A 24,814-nucleotide genomic window follows, 5' to 3' on the forward strand; every position below is an offset into this window, starting at 1 on the left:
ATAAATGCCTGTTTTTAAATTTCAGTCTCCACTGGTTGAATAGTGGTTGAATGGTTTCCTTTTCAGAGAGTAAAGCAAAAAAAAAAAAAAAAAAAAAAGGAAACCTTTTTAAGACTGTATTCAGGCTTTTCTTTCATGATATCATTAAGTCCTAAAGCTATAAATATATGTGAAAGAGTGTGAAGGAGAAAGACAGCAAAGAACATCCTGTTCTAGAGCAATATTATCAGATATCTGTGAGAGATTCATTGTGCATCTGGAGTCCTTTCAAATGAAACATTACTTGACAAGAAGAAGTGCCCATAAAAAGGATCCTAAATGGAGATTTGCAATTAATCACACACATTCACCACTAAACCTCCTAAAAAGCCATCTACAGAATTTGATTTTTCCCCTTAATATTCATATGGCAATATTGAAAAATGATTTTTATGTGGCACTTACCCATGTGCCATAGTTGCTCTTGCAGTAGAGTGATTTATGGAGGAAAGATTTTCAAACGTCATATCAAATGGCTCAGGTGAACCATTCTGTATTGACAATTTAAATTAAAATGGAAGTTATTATAGAATAACTATGTAGTTTGTAAATAAAGGAAAAAATACCAGTAGTCTAATTGTATTGTAATGATGATAGATAGGCCGGCTTTTCTTTTTGGAATAGGTAAAGGGGAAATGCAGTGCTGCTCTCATATTTTTCACTCATAAACTTGATATCAATTCATCAAAGTTTGAACCTAGGTTCATACAACAAGTATACAAGGCAGAAGTCTAGAAATTTTACAGCAAAAACTTCATGCATTCAATTCCCCATGTGGATTTTCCTTGTGCATAACATATTATAAGGGGGTAAGAAAAAGGCTACATATTCTGAGTTTCCTGGACCACCATAACATAAAAATAAACGTGGTAAAAATATCACAAGAGTCTAAGCACTTAAAGGCATGCGGTAACTGCATCCTATCATGCCTCAGCAAGAGAGATAAATGTAGTTTATACTCATTCCCAAACAGGGGGAAAGAGACATGTGGGGGACAGAGAAAAAGACCCTCATGCCCCCACCCCCTAATTAAAGTGCTTTTGCCAAGTCTTCAGTCTTCCTTGAAGTTATTTTACATCCACCAAACTTTTATTGAAACAGTCATGGGTAACATTTGAATTGCCAAGGGCTGTCTTAAAACTGCACTTTGGGATTTTAGACTTGTTTCTGAAAGGTGCTTCAGCACTCTATCGGCACAAACTGAACTGGTGCTTGTGCACTAGCTTGATCCAAACAGGTGTTCTGTGTTTTGAACTTTAACCAAAATATTTTCTACTGAACATACCCTGTCACAGTCAACATGCATCTGTGTAAAGCCTTAGAGAGGCAGAAAACAATAGAGAGAACAAATTTGGCAGTACTGTTTTAACTCAGTTGCAAACCAAAATAAGATTAATCAGTTTTATGCTTTAAATAAATTAATAGAGGAAAGCATACATTCTCATTTCTAACATAATCTGAATTTTTAATTTGGGAAGAGGAAAGACCATTTCAAAACAGCTCTTATCATTCCAAACAGATAGAGAAAAAAAAATCCAAATTAAAATCAAACTGCTGCAATTGTGTTCCCTACATGTGCCTCTAAGTGTGAACTGCTCCTACACAGCAGATGATACAGCAGGATTACAAAATGTAAGGTAGAAGTTATTAACACACGAAAGCCAGGAATCGCTCTCCAGTACCTGTGACTGCAGCAGTATAACGTTATGTTTTTGTATGTACCTAGGTATGGTATTTTAATATAGATTTGCGAAAAGTGGGGAAATCTATTGCATCTGAGTCCAAAAGGCAAAGATATGGGGAAAAAAAAAAAAAAGTCATTAAAGCAGAAAACAACAAAATGAACTGCCCGCTGTGCTAGAGGTGGTAGTGAAAACGTGCGTGTTTTCGGTGTTAGAAGTGCTAAGTTGTACTGTAAGGTATATATCCTAGGACAGAGGTCTCACTGCCTGTCATTTCACACGACGGGTAGGACGCACAGAATTGATTTTTGCTAATTGAAGGTAAGCAATTATTTCTCTGTGTGTACCTGCGAGCGTACGTGTATCTGCTACACAAAATGCTTGCCACATGCAGTAATTTTTCTTTTGAGGAAGAAATATTTCTACGGCACTCTTTTCCAGCTTTGCTCCGCTGACGCTCAGGTTTACTTTCTGAAAATATCCATATCTAAGTCAATCACACTTAGATGCCAAACAAAATATAAACAATAAAAAATGTGTCAGCCAAAAAGCTACAGGACTGCTTCCAATCACTGAATAAGCCTTATCGTTGTTTCCATCTTCATTCACAATTTATGAATACTTCAGTCCTTTTGAATTACAATGCTTTCTAATTGTCGAATAACTTAAATCGCATTTATTTATTCGCCATGCAGCTATAAGCGCGTCGCTGCCCGCTTAATTACCGTACAGCGCGAGACGCCACTTTCTCACGTTTTCGCCTTCTTTAGCTATTTGTTGCGCCAATGTGGAAGCAAGCCGCTATCGCTTAATCAGTTTACATCACATCCTCCTAAGACAGACTTTCACAAAAGCTTCTCAGAACTATCCCCTGCCTTCTGCCCACGGCGTTTCCATCCCCCCGGCCGGTGCCCCCTCCCCAGCGCAGCCCCGGCGGCGACCTCCTCGCGGCGGCTGAGGCCGGGCACCTCTCTGCCCCCAGATCCCAAACTCGCTCGGGGGGACCCCGGCCGGGACCCGCGGCTCCCCGTCCCGCTGCCTTCGCTGCGTGCCGGCGGCCAGCCCCACGGTGAGCCCCACAGTGAGCCCCGCGTTGAGCTCCGCGCTCCGCCGCGGATGCTGCGCGCCCGGGAGGCAGCCGCGTCCCCCTCGCCCCCGCCGCTGGCAGGCTGCGCACTGCTAATTAAGCCTAAGACGGGATCGCTTCGCGCCAAGAGCGCGCTCGCTGCCTTTTTTTTTTTCGGTCAAAAACAGCACTTTTCCTTTTAAAGGCTTTCGTTAGGTTCCGCGTACGCCGGCGGGCTGAAAAGACCGCGGAGTGTTTGATTCCAATCAAATCAATACTTCTCGAACCTGCTTTTTTTGCGTAATTGCGCTCATTTCCATTCTGTTAACCTTTGACTCCTTATGCACTAGCAATTAACAGCATTTGTCTCCGAGTGACACTTTGAATGGATCTCCCCAAAACAATGGCCTGGTACAGTTGATCCTCCAGTATTCCCCTCCTGAGAGAGGAGTTTGGATCTGACAAGCAGTTACAACTGCGCGTTAACCCATTACCACTACTAGCAATGACTCATTAACAACTCACACACAAATATAAAAAAAGCACGTGAAAATAAGTAAATAAACGAATAAATAAATGAAATTAAACAAAATGCGTCTATACCTGAGTGAGACAGATTGGAGAATACATCATGACTTCGCTTTGAGACCACGCTTGCCCGGAGAGCCCCTAAGAAAAAGCCTCAAAAAAGGAATAATTTCATCTATTCATTTTACAGTCATCTGAGACTCAAGGAAGATGAAATCAATCAGGACGGGGCTCTGCCCTGGATCACAACTTCACAACAAACCCCGGTCCTCCTTAAATAGCCAAAGATTCAAGTTCACTCCGTGTGCTAGATTTCCCGGGGTGAAATCCAATCTACACTTTTAACCCTCTTGTTGTCGGCGGCGCAGGAGTCTTGGTTTTGCTGCTGCTGCTGCTGCTGCTGCTGGTTGTTTTGCAGATGAGGGGGGAAGGACTCGAGCGGGGGGGGGGGGGGGGGGTGGGCGGGAGGATTTTTTGTTTGGCTTTTTTTTTTTTTAATTTTTTTTTTTTTTTAAAAGAAGTTGGTGGTGGGTTATTATGGCACTGTCACCACGCTCTCGAAAGTTCAAGGTTACAGCCCGGAGCGGCGCAGCGAAATCCCGGAGCAGGCGAAACTTTGCACGGCAGCGACCATGTGTGCGGGAGCGAGCCGGAGCGAGCGTGTGCGTCCCCCAAGGGTGGGAAAGCTCCGCAGCGCGCAATCTCCGGGCTCCTCTCGCGGCTGCCGCTGCCTCCTGCTCCCTCTGCCTATCCGCTCCCTCCGCCCTCCCTCCCGTTCTCTGTGGGTAATGTTAAGAGACTGCTTTCCAAACGCCCACTATAATAAAAATGATCTCTTGAAAATTCAAACGATAAATCTCTCCCTCGCTCTCCCTCCCTATTTGCTCGCGCGCAGTCTTCCCCTTGGCTTTTCCTCTCACTGTTCAAAACTTGGAAGTTGAAAAATTCACCGGTTACACCCTCTGGACCCCGTTCCAGCTCTCTCCCCAAATGAGACTTAAGTATTTTTTTTTTTTAATTATTTAATTACACAACCATCCCTTACACTCCTCCTCCTGCAAACACATTCCTTGTCCACCATATCCCCCTCCCCTGCCCTCCCTCTTTATTAATCACCACCTAACGCCGCAGAAGGAACAAGCACGTTTTGCAAACATCCCTCATTTTCCCTCTCCTCCGGTGGGAAAAAAAAGTTGCGGCGGCGGCTGAGGGAGGGGGGCACAGGGAGGGGATCGGGCTGTCGTCTGCAGGGGGTTTCTTTTCCTTCCCCCTTTCGGGATACGACCTCGGCCCCCGCGGCACCGGGGGAGCTGCAGCCCCGGGACGCGTTTTCTGGCCAGGCAGGAGGCTCGGAGAAGGGAATTTGCCCGGTGTGGCCCTGAATGCACGGCGGGGCTGGGGGCGCGGCGTCTGCCTCCCCCCGGCACCGGTGCTGCCTCTGCCGGTGGCGTCTCGCAGCCCCCGGCGGTGTCCTGGAGGGACCACGGGCTTCCTCCTTCCCGAAGTGAGTTTATTCACGCCAGGCGTCTCACGACGACACATCAAGGAAAGTAGGCAGGTTCAAGTCAACCATGAAATGGTCACTTTTTAACCCCGTCCTGTCCTCATTAGGGAAATGCTCAAACACAGCCCATTTTCAAAGGGGGCTCTTAATGAGGGGAGCTTGCCAAGTCTACCAGCTGCAATTCACATAAATTTACAAACCAAAAGGAGAAGGGGGAAGGGCGGGGGAAGGAGAGAGCCCGTGCAAGACAGGTAATGTCAAAGGAAACAGCTAGAGCCCAACGCGTTAACCCTTGCGGGGTCCGCTCCGCACCTCGGTCTCTGGCTGCACTTGCAGAGTCCCCTCGGATTTGCAGGGTTCAACCGACACCCACCGTTGTTCCTTTTCGCAGACCACATTAATAAGTGACAAGTTCAGAGCAAGCACTCGGGCGGGAAAGGATGAGGCAAATTCGGGGTTAACAACAGCGAGCACATTTATTCTCCTATCTGGTGGAGAATACCCCCCCAAATCCTATCATCTCTTCCTTCACCCAGACACTGCAAAAAGCTGATAACGCCAGCTTTAAATACCGGAGTTTCCCTTTGAATAAATATTCAATTTAACTGGAGTTAATTTACCATAAAAGACATTCCCCTTGGCACAAATGCACTGATGTCCTTGAACACACCTCTCTGAGTGCTTGAACTCTTACACAACAAGCCATTATTGCAGACCTGATCTAATGCCACAATAAGCCCTCCCCAACTCCTTTCTCCTTCTCACTCCTCCACGAGGACCAAGGTGAGCCCCCAGCCCCATGTCACCTGCCCTGAGAGCTGCAGAGGCTTCAGAAGCCTGCTCTTTCCCAGGCAGGACTCGCGGGAGGCACCACATCCTCCCAGGTCCAGGCCAAGGGCCAGCTTTGAGGTACAAACCCATGCACTGACAGCAAGAAATGCCTGGCAGAGTCCTGGAAGTGAGGAAAGGCAAGGGCAACAAAGCACGTGGAGCAAGGAGCAAGGTAGGGAAGACACCAAGCTGTGTTTTCTGCAAGGGGAAGTCAGGGAGGGGCCGGGTTTGTGTCTCCACGGGTGGGAGCCAGTTTGCATCCCGACCCAAAGCAGACCAGGACGGGGTGCGGAGCCAAGCACTGCGGCCTGTTGTGGTGCTGCTGGGACAGGATGGAGCAGGCCCCACACCTGAAGGCACCCTGAGGGGAATGGAGCCGCCTGCCCAATGGGGCTCCAGAACCGTCCTCTCCTGCACATCCCCTAGGAGGCAAGGTGGGCACAGTGTGGGTTGTCTTTGGTTGAGCCCTCTGGTTCCTCCAAGTGAATCCCAGTGGAAACCTGCATGGGAGGGAGGGTTTTCCCTGAGAGAGGCCCATACACACGAGCAAGCAGGTTAGCCTGGAGAGCCACAGTGTTAACGTGGCAATGACAGCAGTCGTAGAGTCTGGACCTAGGCTTGCATGGAGACCTTGTGCAAAAGCTGACCATTTGCCTCCAAGTCCTTACCCACATCAACCCTTGGACAGATGGTCTTGATCCCCAACACCCACCCTAGCTCTTTTGGAGCATTTTTTTGGCTAGCAGTGGAGATTTTAGTACCCTGGACTTGCACTGAAAGTGTCTTCTCCTCTTTCAGTTGCAGACAGTGTACGCAAATGTTATCAGATGCTGGGAGATGACATTGCCCTTGAACTTCAGAGATAATGATGTTAAAAAGTGGAAAGGCCAGTTATGCCACTGATATACTTCCTAAAGCAAAATTTCAGCTGATGCCCTTTGTCCAGACAACTGCTCAACTGTTTTGAGCTTTGGAGCACAACACTATTATTATGCATCAGAAATCAAAGAGAGAGGTATAGTTAATGCTGAAATGTGTAACCTCAGATTCTCTCAAGATACAAGTGGGCAATTGGGTTGACTGTCTAAACATGCATATGCTGAACTTCTAAGAAATTATATTTTCATGAAAATTCCAATGCAAAAATCAGGGGCATTTGAACGAGATATACAGCATTTAATACAAAAGATTCAACATCAGAGAAACAACTCCAAGATTTTTTCTTAAAAGGTCCCCATGATCTAAAAGACAAGCTTTACAGTGCGTTTTGCATCCAGTTTAACAGCAATACAATTAACTTCTTTTTAACCCATGGTTAGAAAATGCAGCTCTCACACACAAACCCATTACGTATACAAATACTTAGGTGTACATATAAATACTGTGCAGCATGAGTAAAATACAGTTTGTGTCACCTATGTGTAAAAAATAACCCAAATCACATTAAGTTAAGTAAGTTAAGTAACACATTAGTGTTACTTAATGGTGAGTCTACCTATATGACTAGACTTCATGTCTTGTGAGACTTCTTGTACCATCACACTCAACTACAAAGTAAAGTTTCACTTGTGTTTGATACAGTCACAGCCTTGGTCAGTTTCCCAATGTACAGGAGCTCTGTCGTCCGTGCATACAGATGTATACATATTCATTAGCATATATATACACAGACAAAAAGTTGGGTAGCAAACATTTAGGGAAGAAACACAACTAGCTAAATAAGCAAACAGATAATACATTGTTTTATGAGGTCTTGATTTATTTCATATGCGGCTGAATTTGTAAGGTATTTATGATTCCTTTGGAATGCGAACAGCAATCACTACAACTTTTGAGTTACCGTAGTATCGCACCTATAAATTTATATATCATAATATTTATTAGCAATCTTTTTTTTCTGCGTAATCAGAAGAAACATATTCTATATACAAACTGCATATATGCACGATCAGATACAAAGCATGTATATATGCAATCAGAAGCACAGAAAACCACTACTGGCTCTACAAGAAACACACACATATATGAAGGGTGTGTGCGCGTGACCTCTGTCCACATACGGTTTGACGGGGACTATAATACTCAAGCTTTCCACAGCTCCCAGACCAGCAAATGAAAACATCAAACCTCAAGTGTAAAGCTGTGTAAACCACAACGTTTTGGGTTACACAACTGTGCAGTTTTTGTCCTCGCTGCGGGTCATGTTCTCAGCCTTACAAAGGCATGGAAACCCTCTTACCCTGATACAGTAAATTCTTTTTTAAAAAATAACATTTTCTGATCTTAAATGCTCTGGAGGTAAAGAGCAGCAGCAAGAACAAGATTTCACCTCCATCTTTTCTGCCAGTTTTTATCACTTGCCAGTTTTTTAAGGGGGGGGGGGGGGGGGAGAGAGGGGGATGGGACTACTACGACACAGAAGCTGGACTTAAATGTCTGTCTAAATCAGAATAAAAAAACTTTTGTTGTTGTTGTTGTTTGTTTGCTTATTTTGTTTTCTCCTTGCAATTCAAAGTTAAAGTCGTAAGGGTAGCAGCACAAGACCGCTTCAGAGAACTTTAATCTTGTGTGTTTTGGCGCCTTTTCCCTGCCAGCTACTGTACTTAAAAAAAAAAAAAAAAAAAAAAAAAAAAGTTGGAGATCTTGTCTGTCCCGTCTCAAGTTCAATGGCAGCGCTTTCCAGCAGCAGGAGAAGATGGCCATGTTCGCAGCCCTAATAATAATTCAGATCACGCCACATCGGCATCTTGTGTCAGAGCCGAAACGGGCTTCCCCGCCCCCTTCAACCTGAGAGCTGCCAAGTCCTCACACACTCCGCATTCAACCACAACTTAATGGATGGGATATTGTGCATTAAAATGTGGCCCAGACACACAGGCGAAGAGAGGACAAGAGGGAAAGCAGACAGACACACACACACACACATACACACAGACACGCAGGAGAAAGGAATGAATTAAAACACACACACAGGTCCCACAACAAAACAGCAGTGGAAAAAAAAAAAAAAAAAAAAAGGGAAAGGAAAGGAAAGGAAAAGAAAAAGAAAGGGGGGGGGGGGGAGGGGAACAAAAAGAAACCCTCTAAAATAACTTTAAAAAAAACAGCCAGAAATGCCACCCGAACACTTCGTCCTGCAATATAGTGTGAAAGAGACCAGCAAGCACAAGGCTCCAGACAATTTATCTAGCCGACCATACACAACAGCGATGCCATTTCCTCAACATTATACATTAACATTGCAGCCCATTAACTACCAAAACCACCAACACAGCCAGAGAGAAAATATTACATTAAAATGACAGTAAAGAAACAGTATCTACAGCAACAAGCGAGAAGGAAAAAGAACTGTCTGCAAGGTACAAATAAAGTAGCATTTGCATTAATCCTTTCCAGCATTTAACTGATAGTTGCCTGCCAGAAAAGCAGGGGGAGGGGGAGAAAGTTGGAGCAGGAAATGTGCCAAGTTCAGCACTTTTGGACGCAAACTCCCATCAACTGATTCCTGGCATAAAAGTGTGACCCATATACAAAAGCTGCCAAAATAGCAAAATATAAACAATCCACCACTTATATCTCATCCTGTAAAACAGAAGTAGTATCAGCATTTAAGAAGAGGGTATAACATCCACTTTGAAATCACATAGACAAAGTCTCAGCCGGGAAGAATTAAAAAACAAGAGCCAAGCAAGTCATATATTACACATATATGTGGATATAAATAATTTCCAGCACCACATACCATTGCAGCGTACTGCATTAAACAAACGGGATCTTGAAGTCTGTCACACACACCATCGGGCCATTGGCCTCACATTTCCCAGGTTACAAATCAGTTCTTTTTCTCAAGAGCTCTGTGCTTTTTGTTTTGCTTTGCTTTTGTTTTGTTTGGATTTCCAGAAGTGGCCTTCTGCCTTTTGTCTGGGGGGTGTCGAGGAAAAAAAAATAATATATTTTTTATTACTTTTTCTCAGGCTGGCTGTTAACTTTGTTTTGGTTTTGTTGCTGTTGCTGGCTTTCTGTACGGCAGCAGACGGGAAGAAAATTTTTGGCTGGAGCCGGGGAAGAAGCAGTAAAGTTACCGTCCGCGGGCGGTGGGCACCCCCCCACTTCTTCCTCCTCCTCCTCCTCCTCCTCCTCACCCCCCTCCCCCCCCCCCCCCCGCCTCTTTTCCCAGTCGTCTAGAGTTGCAAGGCTGTGGCGAACGTTTTGGGGCTGGCTTGAAGGCGGTGCGGGACAGGCTGAGGATTTAATAGTTTATACTGTTTATATTATATTATATTTACATTATAGTTTAACGCGTGTGTGTATATACACATATACATATACACATATACACATATACATATATATACACATATACATATATATACACATATGCCATATACACGAGCACATACGTGTCCACCCGTGCCCCCCTGTACACGTGCCCGTCCCCACACGTGCCCGCGCACACCGCCGCCCCCCCCCCCCCCGCCCCGGCCCCGCCGCGGCTCTCCGCTTCCGCCTGGCGGCTGCCGCACGCAGCGGGGCCGCTGGGCTCATTTGCATACTGCCCGCGCGGCAGCCAATGGGCGGCGCGGGGCGGGGCTGCGCTCGGCGGGGTTCGGCGGCGCTCGGCGGGGTTCGCTGCCCGCCCGTGTCCCGCCGCCGCCATGTTGGGGTTCCCGCTGCCCCGTGCCCTGCACTAAGAGCCCTCCGGCCGGGGCTGGGAGAGCGGGGGTGGGAGAGTCCAGCTCCCCGAGAGTTGTGTCCAAATTAACGAGCGAAATATTTTAGCTCAGCCGTCAAGCGGCCGCGCTCGACGGGAACATCTATTCGCACGTACTTCTCGTGCGAGGCGCTGGCGGGCCGGCTGTGTGGTGCCGTGCCGTGCCGGGGCGCCAGGCGACGGGGGTGTCCCCCTGACCGCCCCCGGCCCTTAGAGCCGCCGTGTCCGTGTCCCTGCTGAGTGCACTCCTGCCTGCCAAACACCGCGGCCGAGTACGGGCTCTAAAGGGTCCTCCTCGTAATTGCTCGGAGACCGCTGGTGGGGGCACGGGGGCCCCTCAGGAAGTCAATTTTCTTTTGTCTGGTTCAACAAAAACGTCCTAAGCTGCTAAAACCCCGCTCTACCCTCAAAATGAAGCACAAGTTGACATGAAAATAAATAGAAAAGAATCACAAGCTTTTACGCTTCGGAACAATGACTGGGGAGTTTTATCTCTCTGGTTGTTTTATGAAGAAATCCAACCTGAAAAAAATAAGTCGTGGGTGTTTTCCGCCCAGTGAATGGGGGAAATGATTGCTCCTGCTATGTGTAGCATGGATTTTGTAAACTCTGTGACAGTCAGTTGAGCGGAGAGCAGACCTTTTTCCGTGCCAGAGGGAATCTGTGGGTGTTGATTTATTTTACGTTTTTGTTGTTGTTGTTAGAGGATTCAGGCTTTGAGTGAGAGAGTCACAGACAATTAACGATTTGCACTGGTCATCAACACTTACCAGAGCCTATTAGAAGAACTTTGGTGATATTTCATCATAGATTTCCAGGCTTTTTGTTGGTTTAGGTTTAATTTTGTTATTCTTGTCATGATTGCTGCCAAAGATTCAAGTACTAGTAGGCAGGCCCATTGCGATCTGCAGCTTTCTGCTTTTGTTTGTTTTATTACTTGTTTATTGTTTGTTTTGAGCCTGTACACTTACTAAGGCCAACTCTGCAACTGATTTAGCAAATAATTAGGAACTCTCTATACTATGACAAATGAGAAAAGTAATGGCAGCAAGGAGAGCCATGGATATTGCAATATTAGAAAAATCATGTTGCACAAATATGTAATGGTTTTTCTGTTTAGTTTAAGCCCAGACTGCTTGTCATAGGAAACTTTCTTGAACACATTTTTAAATTCAAATACTGTGTTATATAGCATTTCCATTGCCTTTGATTTCTGCACTAGTATATCTTGATTACAGCTTTCTTTTCTATATATATAATCAAAGGCTCATGTATTTTGTAAGAGGCTGACCTTAAGTTCTGTTGATTCTGGATTTTCTAGTCTTTTGAGGTTTTGTGTATATAAATATTGACAACCCCTGATACATTTTAATGTTAGCACTGGATAAAATATGAAAAGAGTGTAAATAATTTTCATCTAAGGATAATTGTTACACTCTCAATTGCCCATCTGGATATGACAGACAACAATCTGAGGAGAGCGATTCACTTGAAGAATTTCTGCTAAAATAAGTAACAGCTGAAGAATTGTTTGACGTCTCCATAACAGAAATAGTAAGATAGATTACATTCTTCAAAGTTATTTTCAAAGTTGCTAATAAATATAATTTGCTCTGTTAAAACCTCTGTTTTTATTTTCAAGGTTTTCTTGCTATCAACAATACAGGGAAATAAAATGATTGCAAGAAGGTCCGGCACATGATGGTTCAACAATGAAGTCTGTGATTACTGCAGACACAGAATAAATGGAACAAGTAAGGATCATATTAAGGGACGATACAGGGCAGGCAAGGTCTCCGTACAGCTCTGTGCGTGTGAGGTACTGCCATCCTCATGCATAACAAGGCAACTGAGAAAACCGGGTACATTTGGCCAAGTGCTTCATCTTGCAAATGCAAAAAACTGCTGCCGTGGCCCCACCAGCTTTCAGCTGGAGGCTTTAAATTTTTCACGGGGAGAACACCATGGTTAAAAAGGAGCCGCTTGCTGCTCCTGCATCAACCCGTTCAGGTTCGTCTCAGCAATGCACCACGGAAAACTCAGGATTTGCACATGTGCGCGACAGTTGCTCATTATTTCTGAAAGTTCATACTTTTGCCATGCTGTTCCGCACAGACTCCTGGCCCCACAGAGCCTCCTGCACAGTTACCTAGCAACTAGCCAGAAATATAACTCCGAGCTTGGCACAGGCAGAATGGATTCTGCTGCTGCTTCCCCCAGGCAAACGCTCTGCGGTCTGGGGTAAAATGCACTGGGCAGAGAGATCGGGGGAGTGCTGGTCATGAGCTTTCCAGAGACTGGTGTTAGTCATCCCCTGCTCTTCCAAGCGAAGCCTAGGGTTCCCACTCCCCGAGGCAGGGACACGTGCCATCTACTCCTGCCCTGCTCTTGCATATTGGGCAGAGGAGAATTCATGGGTATGCCACATAATCACATCTAAAACCCCAGCCCTTTGGCAGTCAGTATTAAAGTTGTTACTGATTGCAGCAGACCAGAATTTTCACCTTGGACAATACAGCACTGGAGGTTTCATCCGCTAGATTATAATGCCTCTGAGAGGAAATACGGCATGTAAAATTTTAGTCAACAGCGTATTTCCCTTCCCTTGTCCAGGAAAACAGCCAGAGAATCCTGATGCACACCATCTATTTCTGCCTAGTTAGTGGTCTCATGTTACGTACTTTTATTAAAAAAAGGTTTAAACAAACCTCTTCTTCTGTTAAAATACCTCGGAAGCTCAATCAAAGCATCACCACACCACCACATCACCATGAGAACAAATTAAAAGAAGATTAGGAGATTATAAAGTGAAGCACTAAAAAAGTAGAAAGTCTGTTTCTTTCAACAGGCTGCTTTCAGTTCTTCAACTGTCCTTAATAATAAAACAACGTATTACTTCTTCCCCCAGATCCTTGCCTCACTCGATACACAAGATTGCTGAGGAACTGTAACATCATTGTTTTTAAAAGAAAAAAAAAATAGCTGAGACTTAATGGTAGCATATAAATGGCATACAGAGCCTTTTGAGTTCACACCTCATTAAGGTGCACAGGAAGGGAAGGGGTGCACATCTTTGTTGTTACTTTTGCCTTGCAGCATTTTCAGCCAAGCTATGTGAACAGACCAGCAGCACATTAACTGACTTTGTAACAGCTGTATTTTTGTAGCAGATTTTTTTTTTCTTTTTTTTTTTTAAGCTTAGAAATCGCAGAACATTGTGAAACAGAGCCAGGGCAGGCCCTTAGAGTACAATTATTTTGGTGTCTTTATTTTTTGCAAACCAATCTACCAGATCTAAGTCTCCTTCCTGCTTCGGTTAGGGGTCTCTTTCCACTGAGCCTTCCATTTTCAGCTTTTTCTGAAATGTGCCTTAGAGCACACAAATTGTTGTGGCAGAGTATTTTTTGCTCTGGGTGCAGGCATGCTTACCTGAGCTCGCAAAGCCCATATGTGAACTTGTACCTGAATAGCTAGCTACATGTAGCCCGTACTTATGTTACAGGCTCTTTGTTGTTATTCCATAGGTGATTGGATTTGGTCTTAGGATACTATTGGTGCTAGGACTATGACCATGTCTTCCAAGGCTGTTAGCACTCCTTAGTTTCAGAACACGTTTCAGAATTGTCAGAGGAAAATCTTATCTGCTCCTCCCAAGCTTCTGTGAGAAGAGTTTTTACCCCACTAATGTATTTGAAGGAAGCAGTTCCAACTTCCCATTTTCATTTCTGTCCTTTCCTGTTAGATCAGCCTGGACCTGGATCAACCACACATAAATGTGGCTTTAGTGTCATTGCAGCAGGATGCAGTGGGGATTAAGTAAGGCAGCAAAGGTTGTTCTTATGTGAACATCTCACCTTCTCACTTTCAGATGGGAATCTTCAGGAAAAACAAAGAAAAAAAAAAAAGCAAAACACAAAGAAAACAAAACAACAACAACAACAAAAAGAGGAGAGCTTATTTCTGCTGACGGGTGCTAATGTGACAGACAGGCAGACACCTACAGCATGCTGCAGTTACTATGGGACTCTCTGCAGACACACCAGAATGACAGCTTGTGGAAAATAAAGCTATTGTCTCAGCATGTAGTCTTGGGATATTCAGCATATCTCCATGAAAAAGAAATACACAGGAAACTTGACCACAAACTTGTCCTGGCCTTCATCTCCAGGATCTGCCCGTAAGGGCAGAAACAGTAGTCTAGAGTGGATGATTTTGCCACCTGGTGGCATTTTCCACCAGACTTCTACAGGTCTGTGTCATTCTGGTGTCAGCAAAACAGCAGAAGGTCTTATGGTAGCAAAGATTCTTGACATGATTGATGCCCTTGTTCCTATTGCTTATGTGCTTAAAATAACAGCTGAGGTTTGAGAGAACGGGCTTCACAATCTGCTCTGCAGGCACCATTAACACTGTGGATACCACACTTTACCTAACACAGAGAAAATACAGCTATGTCAGCTTGAAAGACAGCACAGGCTTCCATCACCTGGGGAGGAAAGATGACTAGTATGATGTCCCAGAGCTGACATACAGCAGTTTGAACAGCAGGGATATAATTCCCTCCCAAGTGTATGGATGTTGGCAAGGTGTTCATGTCATTTTAAGAAACCTATCTTACCCTCTTCATGTTGCTGTCTCTGCAACCAGCAGAAGACTGCATTACACACACTCAGCTGGAGGAGAGTAGTAAAGTGTGAACACATCAGGCTGAAGAAAACGTAGTCACCTATACCAAATCACTTCTGAATAAGTGTGGCCAATGTCATTTCTTCTCCTGTCTTCTGCAGCATGTTATGCATTATCTCCAAAGAGAAAGACCTCAAAAGCTCACCATTAGTTTTCAAAGCACTGAAGACCTGAAACAGATCACTAGAAAATGTACTTGTCATCAGTGGGACATACCCCAGTAAACAGAGAAAAACACATGGAAAGATCTGTCTGCAATTCATCCTTGCATTACTTACAATGTGCAAGAGAAAAAGTCAAGCTGTGGAAATAAGGTGGGAAATAATTGTATGATGTTCCAGCACCCACAGATTTGTGTTTTCCTTTTTTTTTTTTTTTTTTTTTTTTTTTGTCAATCAGGAAATTGAATATGCTGGAGTCTTAGAGTCTTCCTGAATTCTCTTTTGAACATTCACATACCTGAGAATATCTATGAAGATTTTCTAATCAAATTATGAAACAATTCTAAAAGCATTCAAATAAAATACAGATATTACAAATAACACATTATTTACATGTTTTTAGGATTATAACAAACATTCCAACTGCTTAGAATAATGATGTTTAAAAATGTAGACTTGCTAAATTATGCTAGTTTGCAAGTTGCAAGGATTTCTGAAGGGTACCATTGCTCTCTGACCCTACACTGATGCACTGTACAGTAACAGAGTGAATGGGAAGCACTACCTATTTGTGGAATAATTTCAAATCTTCTACTGTCTGGATATCTTCTAATGCGCTGGCTACATGAGAAGGCAGCACACTGGAGGACACTAGTGAAATATTGGATCTGGTTATGCTTCAGGAGGAAGGAGACCTTGGCTTGTAAACTGCAATAGTGACCAGCCACTTAGTAGCTCCTTCCTCTCTTCTGCCTTGCTGCATGCTCCTGTGGTTCTGGACAGAGAACCATATGTCCACTCTTCTAAATAAAATCCTACTTTTCCATAGCTTTTTTTTTTCTTTTAAAGTCATTGCTCTTCCTCACTTCACTGGATTAAAAGTTCATCCAGCTTCTGTCCAGAATTGATGTGTCTTCATGCATCTATGAGCCCTTTTTTGTATTGTAATATTTATTGTCTTGTATTTTCTTGATACTGTTTTGCTTACTGACCCAGCCCAAGAGGAGGAAAGTTCCTCTGTGAAAAAATAAAAATAAGAAATGAAGAGCATATAATTTGTCCTCTAATTAAAGATACAAACAAACAAACAAAAAAACTTATCCTTTATATTTTATAACACGGCAAAAGATCACAGACCTTTCCTTTATCCTTGCATTTTGACCTGTATGTTTTTTGCTAGCAACCAGGTTTCCAGCTCAAAGATTCACTATGGGAGGGATCTCAGATTAGTTTCTTAACTCACTGGGAAGAGAAGTCAGAGGAAATGGACTGAGGAAGAGTCATTCAAGGCTGTTATTAAGGAGTGTTTACTGATGAGAAAACAACTTTCACAGGTGTAAAAAAAAAAAAACAAAACACCTGTTGTTGCATCAGCAGCATGTGGAAAGCATACCATGGTAGGGAGAGGACTGGTGAGATACTGAAAAATTATTCTAGCCAAGAATCCTACTGATTGTTAATATTTAAAATGTAAGATGCTAAAGGTAAATACTAATATCCCAAGAGAGGAGGGGAGAATATTAGTAGCTATTAACAGGAAACTAAGCTGAAGTTTTGCAGAGATTGTCATGTTTATTCTCTCCCTGGATGTGGGACTGTGAATCAACAACTTCAGATATGACAAATTGCACAGTCCTGGATGAATATTTTTACTACATACGAACATGGTTATCTAGACTGGACTTGAGAACAATGTTTTAGTTTTATCACCCTAACTGCAGCAGTGGTGTGAACGTTACAAGGAACATTGTCAGGAAAAACAAGAAATCATACTATATAGCTAAACTGATAGTCCTTGTTTGTTTGTTTGTTTGTTTTAATGGCACCCCCTGAAATTAGCATAGGCTTTCTCATCTCCATCTCTGACCACCCCTTACTGTCTGTGTTGATTGTTTGCACCTACCAAAATTGCATCCTAAGCCGTGATCACATCAGGGGGTAACTAAGCCCAGTGTTGTCAAAAGCTGGTTAACCTCAGCATCCTGCTTGAGGTGAGACAAGTACTGTAAAAATGGGCTGCATGACAGGACATGTGTATAAGCCACAAGTGACCCAAGGTAATTTCGACTGAACAGAAGAAAGCCACAGGTAGGAAATAGTGGACCATGGCACTGAAGAGCTACCGAAGCCTGACGCGAGAGTTTTGGACTTCAGTAGCAGCCACTCTATAAAGTGAACCTCTGAGAGCCTATTCTGAAACAAGGCCCATATCCTGCCTATACCTGCAGCTGGACAAGCAATCCTGGCTTGGCTCTCAAGGACATGTAAGTTCAGAGCGGAAAAAATATATATATATTTGAAAGTGTTTAAGCTAAAATGTAAGTCCTGCTTTGTACTTTAAACATACACTGAATTCTCTAAAAGGCTGGGCGTGTGTGCTTGGAGGAAGGCTTCCTGGCATGTTAAGAGTTTTTACTAGACACAGGAAATTTGAGTTCCAAAGGCGACATTTTCAGAAAGCTTTGAACATATGGAAAGCAAGGTTATAATGCAACTTCTCTGTAGCATAATCGTAGCCTGTAGTTCTTTTAATACTCTGAATATAGAGACACATGCACTCAAGATAATAAGACTATTAATCTTTCTGTTAACCAGCTGAACTGATTAATGAAGTAATACATTTTGCAGTACAATATGCCTTAATGCAAGCAAGTGACAGAGCAGGACAGCACTCAGCTCTTGAGGAGAGGAAGTAGAGAAAAGTCAGAGGAAAATCTGACTGCAGCAGCAGGAGGTCAGTCTCGGTCAAGAACAGCTCCAGCAGATTGGGATGAGCAAATGCAAGCTCTTCTTATAGAGTGGTACTGATTGCTAATGCAAAAACAAAGCACAGAAAATTCTACCTCTTTCTCTGTCTTCCCAGCCCCCCACACCATCATCTTTATCATTAGCCCTTCCAGTCATCATTCTGCTTCTCACTGACCAGAGAGAGTAAAGTGATATTGGAAGTAGGACGAGATGAAGCAGCACGAAAGTATGTGAAGGGCATGGAGGAAGCTCTGAGACTATGAAACTCTCCTGTGTGTAAGTAAAATTAATGTATGAGGCTCACCAAAGAAGGTGGCAAAAAAAGAACTTAAAGCTTGTAAGGAGAAGCACTACCCATTTTTCAGTAAAGAATGTGTTTTACATATATGCATATATTCATGCTGTCTGTATAGAGGTTGAAATGCAGGTTGGCAGATTAAAGGAAAAAGAAACACAACACATAAGCAGTGTTTTCACACTATAAAGTTATGTAGTGTTCTCTTTTTTGCAAGGAGGTGCAAGGAGGTTCTTGTTTTCCTAATGGATGTACTTTCCCTCCCTGAAACACATCCTCCCATGTTTTCTGTGAAGTTCAGACTGATTAAGATATCTGGGAAAGCACTGGCTTCTTCCTTTCTGGTATGCATTGTGCCTGCAGGTCTCACAGTCTTGATTCAGGAATAGGATCTATTTAAATATTTTCTGTCATGATCACTCCTTTTTTAAGGGCCAACTGTGGCAGTGGCACTGGTGAGATAAGCTCATGCTCCCCCTGCCCCAGCAAAGCCTGCAGGAGGGTGAAGGCTGAAGCCAGGTTGTCCTGGCAGGACCAAGTGTCACACCTCAGCCAGACAGCTTGTCACAGAGAGCAGTGTCCTGCCCAACCTGGAGTCAGGGCTGGGCACAACGCGGTGGCCCTGACTCCAGGTGCCACCCTGACAGGCACCACAAGGACATCACTGTCCTCAGAGCAGGGACACAGGGGCAGTGATGCCCCCAGAGCAGTGCCGCTGTGGGGAAGGCCCCATGGCAGCAGGTGTGGGGCCATGTTGCCACCCCGACCGCCCCTCACCCCACACCTGCCAGCATGCAGCGGGCAGGCAGAAGCAAGCACAAAATGGCGGGGCAGGGCAGACGCGTGGCACCCATGGGCTCCTCTCCTTTCCTCAAAGGGAGTGATCATTCAGCCTTTTTTTTTTTTTTCCCCACCTTTTTTTTTCTGTTTGTTTTAATTTTATTGTATTTCCTACACTGTGGGAGGGAGTTGCGGCCAAAAATAATGCTGCCAAGCCGAGGGGATTGGCACTCACTGCTTGGAGCCTGCAGCAGCAGCCGAGTCTTTAAATAGACCCAGCCCTGGCTGCGAGCTGCTCCTGCAGGGCTGGCAGCCACAACCTAGCTGGGGTGGGGGACACAGGCTGAGGGACGTGGGGCAGGCTCAGTCCTCCACCCCAAGAAATAACTCTGCATTTATCAGAAATCTGTCGCCGATGAAGCTGTGGTGGTTTCACAATCCCCCTGCCACAAAATCTGCACTGTGCTGTTATCTCCAGCTCTTCCTCTGTGGTGACAGCGCCATGGGGCAGGCAGGGTGACAAGCAGGAGCCCCCAGCCCCCTGTTTTGCAGCAGTGCACAACAAAGGTACCTCCTGCAATTGTGTGAGGTGTAGGAGAGCCCCCAGACCATCCCTTCTGAAGCCTGCAGTCTGCAAAGCTCTTCAGCATTTGAATATCTCCCTCTGCCTAGTGCTTGGCGTGCAAGGCAGGCAGAAACTCCTGCAAAGCTTCAGCGCCAAGCTGCAGTCTGTTTCTTCCTCCAATTAACTCCTTCCACCTTCTTCTGCCTCCCAGCCTTCATTTCCTCAGCCCCCTCTATTTCTTCCTCTCAGCAGCCCCAGGGGATGCTGCTTCCTGGGGGTGAGGCCCTCTCTCTCTGCAGAGGGCAGCAGGAGGCACTGCAGGCAGGTGCTGCAAGTGGCATCTTTCCACACCATGTCTTGTGGCCTCTCACTGCTCCCACTTGGCACCCGCAGCACAGACTGGTTTGGGTTATCCATCTGCACGCTTTCAAGGGCTGCAGGCTGAAAGTCACTTTCTCCACTTAGTAGCTTCATTTTCTAACCCAAGTTCTGCTTCCTCCCCACACCCTGAACCTCCCAACTCGCAGACCCCTGTCAATGGGTCATTTCTCTGTGTTTCATGTGGTATATGCACATTTCCTTGACTCTTCTGTTGCTGCTGTTACTCCATGCATGATATAATTGGTATTGCTTGACATCGTAAGGAAGAATAATACCTTCCAATACCTTAGGATAGGATAGACTTGGAAGCAGTGGACATGAATGTATAGTTAGGATACGGGATATATACGTGTATGTTGTCCATTGCCTCTCTGACATCCTCTGTGTCACTTTCACAGCGAACTGCAGCCCCACTTAAGAGTGTCTAAGACACTCTTTTGAGGCCAGTGACATAAAACAGGTAGGGTTGCAGCTACCCCTTGCAGCCTTGAAGAACCCTCGACTTATTTTTCTCTCCTTTGCCGGTGGACAAACAAGCTACAGAGAGAACAGGGAAACGCTGAGCCAATTAGGATTTACACGCTAGCAAAAAATAAATAAATAAATAAATAAATAAAAATAAAAAGAGAGAGAGAGAGAAAACAAAACAAAAAAGCTCCCAACTCTTCCCCACTACCAGCTCAAGACGTTTTCAAGACGTTTTAGGAAAGTTTCCACTCTCAATATCTGCTATACAAAGTTGAGTTATCAATCGACTAACTTTTTATTTTATTTTATTTTATTTTATTTTATTTTATTTTATTTTATTTTATTTTATTTTATTTTATTTTATTTTATTTTATTTTATTTTATTTTATTAATTTTTGGCTAGTATTCCTGTATTTCAGCACGGAATGATGACTGCACCGAGCCCTCTCCCTCCGCCGCCCTGCCCACCCGAACGAGCCGCGGAGCCCCGGCGCAGCCGGAGCATCCTCTCCACGCTCCGCGCTGGCGGAGCGGCTCTAGCTTTTGTTTCCATGTGCTGCCTCCTTCCTTTCTGTCTTTCCAAACTTTCGAGCGCTCTCTCTGAGCTGTATTTATAGACCTGGAGCCCAGGGCTGTATTTTTCCTTTTGCCTCCTTTGGCTTGGTCTTAAGTCACTGGCAGGGAAAATAAAGAGGCAGGCAGGCAGGCAGACGGGCGGGAGGACAGAAGGGGAAAAGAGCCCGAGTCCCGCAGACGGGACCTGGAGGGAGGCTGGGGGGAGGCTGCGGAAGGTGCGGGACCCCCCTTCTGCCGGCGGACGAGCGGGAGGTAACAGCGGGGGGTCCGGCCCCTGCTAGCTCGGCGGGGCGAGCAAACCCTCTGCTCGGCGGGGCAGGGGGAGGTGGGCGCCGGGGGAGGTGGGCGCCGGGGGAGGTGGGCACGGATCCGGGGAGGGGGCGGGAGATTTTGGGGAAGGGGGGGGACGCCGAAGCAGCGCGGCGTTGGCAGGAGCCGGCGGCAGCACCGGGAGTCGGCGCCGGCCCCGGGGAGCTGCGGGGGGCTGCGGGCAGAGGCCGGGGGCAGCCGGGGCCCCGCTGGCGGCCGGGGGCGGCTTCGCGGCGCTGTCGGGGCGCGGCGGAGGGCTACTCCTCCGACAAGGTCGCTATTGTGCGCCCGGCGGTCCGACCCTAAAACAAACCCACGCCGCCCGCCAGAGTAGGGCAGTAACGACCGGAGGGGGACGCGCTTAGTGCAGGGGGCGACAGCCTGCCCCCCGCGCGGAAAGGGGAGGTCGGGGGATTAAACACGGGGGTGAGGGTGGTGTGTGTGTTTGTTTTTGTTTTTGCTTTTTCTCCCATTTTCTAGTTACGGGCTTTTTGTTTTGTTTTGTTTTGTTTCTCCCCTGCGTTCTGCGAGGGGAGATGCGTGGTGCAAAATGGCACCAACGTGGATTTTGTAATCGTGATGTTAAGTATTTTCCTCACTGAAACGTTTACACTAATCTCTGAAGTGAATGTCAAAGTAGTTCCGACACCTTTAGAGACCCTGCTCTGCAGGTAAATCGAATACGTGAAAGTGTGGAAGGAGCTTTCTTTGGGGCCAAAAAGGAGACGCTCACTTTGGGCTTCGAGTGTCAGAACGGCGACAGCAGCAGGGTTACACTGCACTGTGCAGTTTGGCACGATTACGACCGTGTTTAAACGCATTCTGATGCGGCGTGAGGAAGGTATAAAATGAGATTAAAGCTCCCAACAACACATCAAATCCCGCTCCGAGCCTCGACTCTGCACGCGGGCTTGTTTAATTCAGCTACACTTCAGAACAAAACCCTTTCACCCTTAGCGCCTCCGTGCAGATTTTTTTTTTTTTCTCTGTTTGATTACATTAATAATTTAATTTCTATTTCCTATCTGCCCTTCCAAGTGGGCAAATCAACCTCCTTCCAACATGGGTGGGGGCTGTTATTTTTAGCTCGTTTGCTGGAACAAAATGTACCAACACTCCCTTCTTTGAATCTCACTGCGGTTTGACTACGCTTTGATATTTAAGACCATCGGTTTTCCTTGTCAAACTACCTGTTATAAGAAATGGCTCCCTCAGCCTGGCAAATCATTTTTTTTTTTTTTTTTAATTTTCTAAAATGTTGCAGGGAAATACCCCAAATAATAAACATGTAAATAAATCTACTCTGTAGGTGCTACCCTTATGATAACTGTACACAAAATTCACCGTAACGGTGTGCCCACCTGTCAAAATAAATGAAATCTGACTAAAATAATGCCATGACTTCTTGTCCCCTTGACAAATACACTTTGTCAGCATTTATTGAACAGTTTTGGGGGGGAATTCCAGATGCACTTCATAACCAGTAGTAAAATGTAGGTCCGCTCTTAATACCATTTAAATATCCCTGCCGTCCCTCTCCCTCTCTCCCCCCCCCCCCCCCCGCCATTGTTGCAGTTCTGCACTGCTAATACAATTCCAGTAAATTAATATTTTAAAGTGCTCTTAAATATTTTCCCCCGTTGTCCCAGAGCTTCAGCTGTCACTACGACTACCTTTGTGTCGTTTTAGAAACACTTTGCTGTGTGTTTAGCTAAACGCTAGCCAACATGAATGCAAACAACATTATGAAGGGACACAGCAAAGTAAATGGAAATGAAAGAGAGAAGAAAAAAAAAAAACACTCTGTCAAGTGATGCCTCCTAAAGACCGAATTACAGTAATTCGGGCTTTAAAAACTAGCGCCCTTGAGGTTACAATGACATACGCATTTGTAAATGCACGAGGTACAGTCTGAGGTGCAGCAATGATAACAAGGGGTTTCAACTTCATAGATCTGGAGAGTTCCCGTACCACTTGTGCATGGACACCCGCACACGTTCGCAAAAATACTGCATGGAATAAAGTGCCTGATCACTGCGATCTTCTTCGTACGATTTTCTGACGCTGCCAAGGGTATCCTCAGTACAGTGCCCTCCGCGGCCAGAGGTCAGCGACTGAACCAACCCAAATGAATAAAATAAGTGCAAATTAGGGCTTCTTTGCACAGAGAGGATGAAATTCTTATTATGGGGCACGTATAGAAAAGAATACACAAATAGTTTTACAGCTCCAAATCAGTTACATTGGCAAGAACAGAGTAAGATCATTACGCACGAGAGAAGGGGGCAAAATCCTGTTTGGATAGCGATTTTTGTTATGACAAGAAGCAGTAACTGCTTTGTTATAAACACAGTGTTTGTTATGAAGAAACTAAATGAGCAGCCATCCAGATAAACATCCTCGGCATCTAACAAGTCTGCTGTCTTCGTGATGTTTCATGTGCCGGCAACCTCCCTGTCTCATCATTATTGTCTTTTAGCTGGTAATCAAGTATACTGATTTCCAGTTATCCTAATTTCAGCACTGTCTAACACTCCGAAAACGCAGGGAGAAATAACAGAAAGGTTATTTTTTTTTTTCTCTCTGTATATGCGCGTCAATAAATTCAACACCTATTTTAACTGCAGTAATATATTCATATGGTTACATCGAACACACTCAAATATTAGAGTCCCTAATTCCTATATATTTATAGTGCATCCCAGTTGCTCTTTCCTGACCCTTAAAGTATGGGAATAGAATCACTCAGATATGTAAGGGAAAACCTGCAAAACTGTGGTGCAACCGTGGCATTGTTCGTCGGGTTAGGAGCTCTCTCTTTGTACCTATCATTTGTACCACTATTTATCTCTTTATTGCAACACCCAGGCGGACTGGTTTATTTAAAACAAGCAATCTCTTTTGTTATATTCAAGCAGACAACGCCACGCACACGCGTGGCGAGTCTCCGCGTCCCCCGGCAGTGCGCAGCCAGCTCGTGTCCTACAGGCTTTCCGCGACCCCTTCCTCGGTCTCCAGCTCCGCTCGAATAATAATAATAATAATAATAAAAAAAAAGTACTGGCACGAACCGCAGGCTGCAAACTCAAGGCAGCGCGGCTCGAGGAGAGCAGCAATAAAGCGGGCAGCGAGCAGTGGAGCGCTCCGCGGAAACGCGTTCCTAGCCTCGCAGGGTAATGAACTAAGTTCCCGCTTTGTAGCGGGAAGTCCAAGAACACGATGCAAGAAATACTTTGTGGGTGACGGGCCAGGGGCTTGCGGCGCCCCGGGAGCCGCCCCCCGCCCCCCGAGCCCCCGACTCCCGACCCCCACAGCCTGTCCGGAGCCCCGCAGTGGCGGCTCGGAGCGTGTCCGCAGCCCTCCCGGCGGCCGCCCACCACCGGCGCTCCGCGGATGATCCCCCCGTGACCCCCCGGCCCCCCGGGCCGCTGCACCTGCCCCCGCCCGCGGGGGTCCCGCACGTCGGGGACAGACCGAGGGGTGC

At 45.5% G+C, this 24,814-nt stretch overlaps 1 protein-coding gene across 1 annotated transcript in view; it reads right to left on the reverse strand.

Moving 5' to 3' along the window:
- NFIB (nuclear factor I B) overlaps nucleotides 1–3,642 on the reverse strand; it is a 183,474-nt gene extending 179,832 nt beyond the window's left edge. Inside the window, 1 exon segment of the mRNA XM_084304703.1 lies at nucleotides 3,391–3,642. Within this exon segment, the coding sequence (XP_084160829.1) occupies nucleotides 3,391–3,420 (30 nt within the window). The 5' untranslated portion in view covers nucleotides 3,421–3,642.
- Nucleotides 3,643–24,814: the final 21,172 nt, after the last annotated feature.

This window comes from Netta rufina, assembly GCF_964035555.1.
Source record: "Netta rufina genome assembly, chromosome: Z".
Classification (NCBI taxonomy): Eukaryota; Metazoa; Chordata; class Aves; order Anseriformes; family Anatidae; genus Netta; species Netta rufina.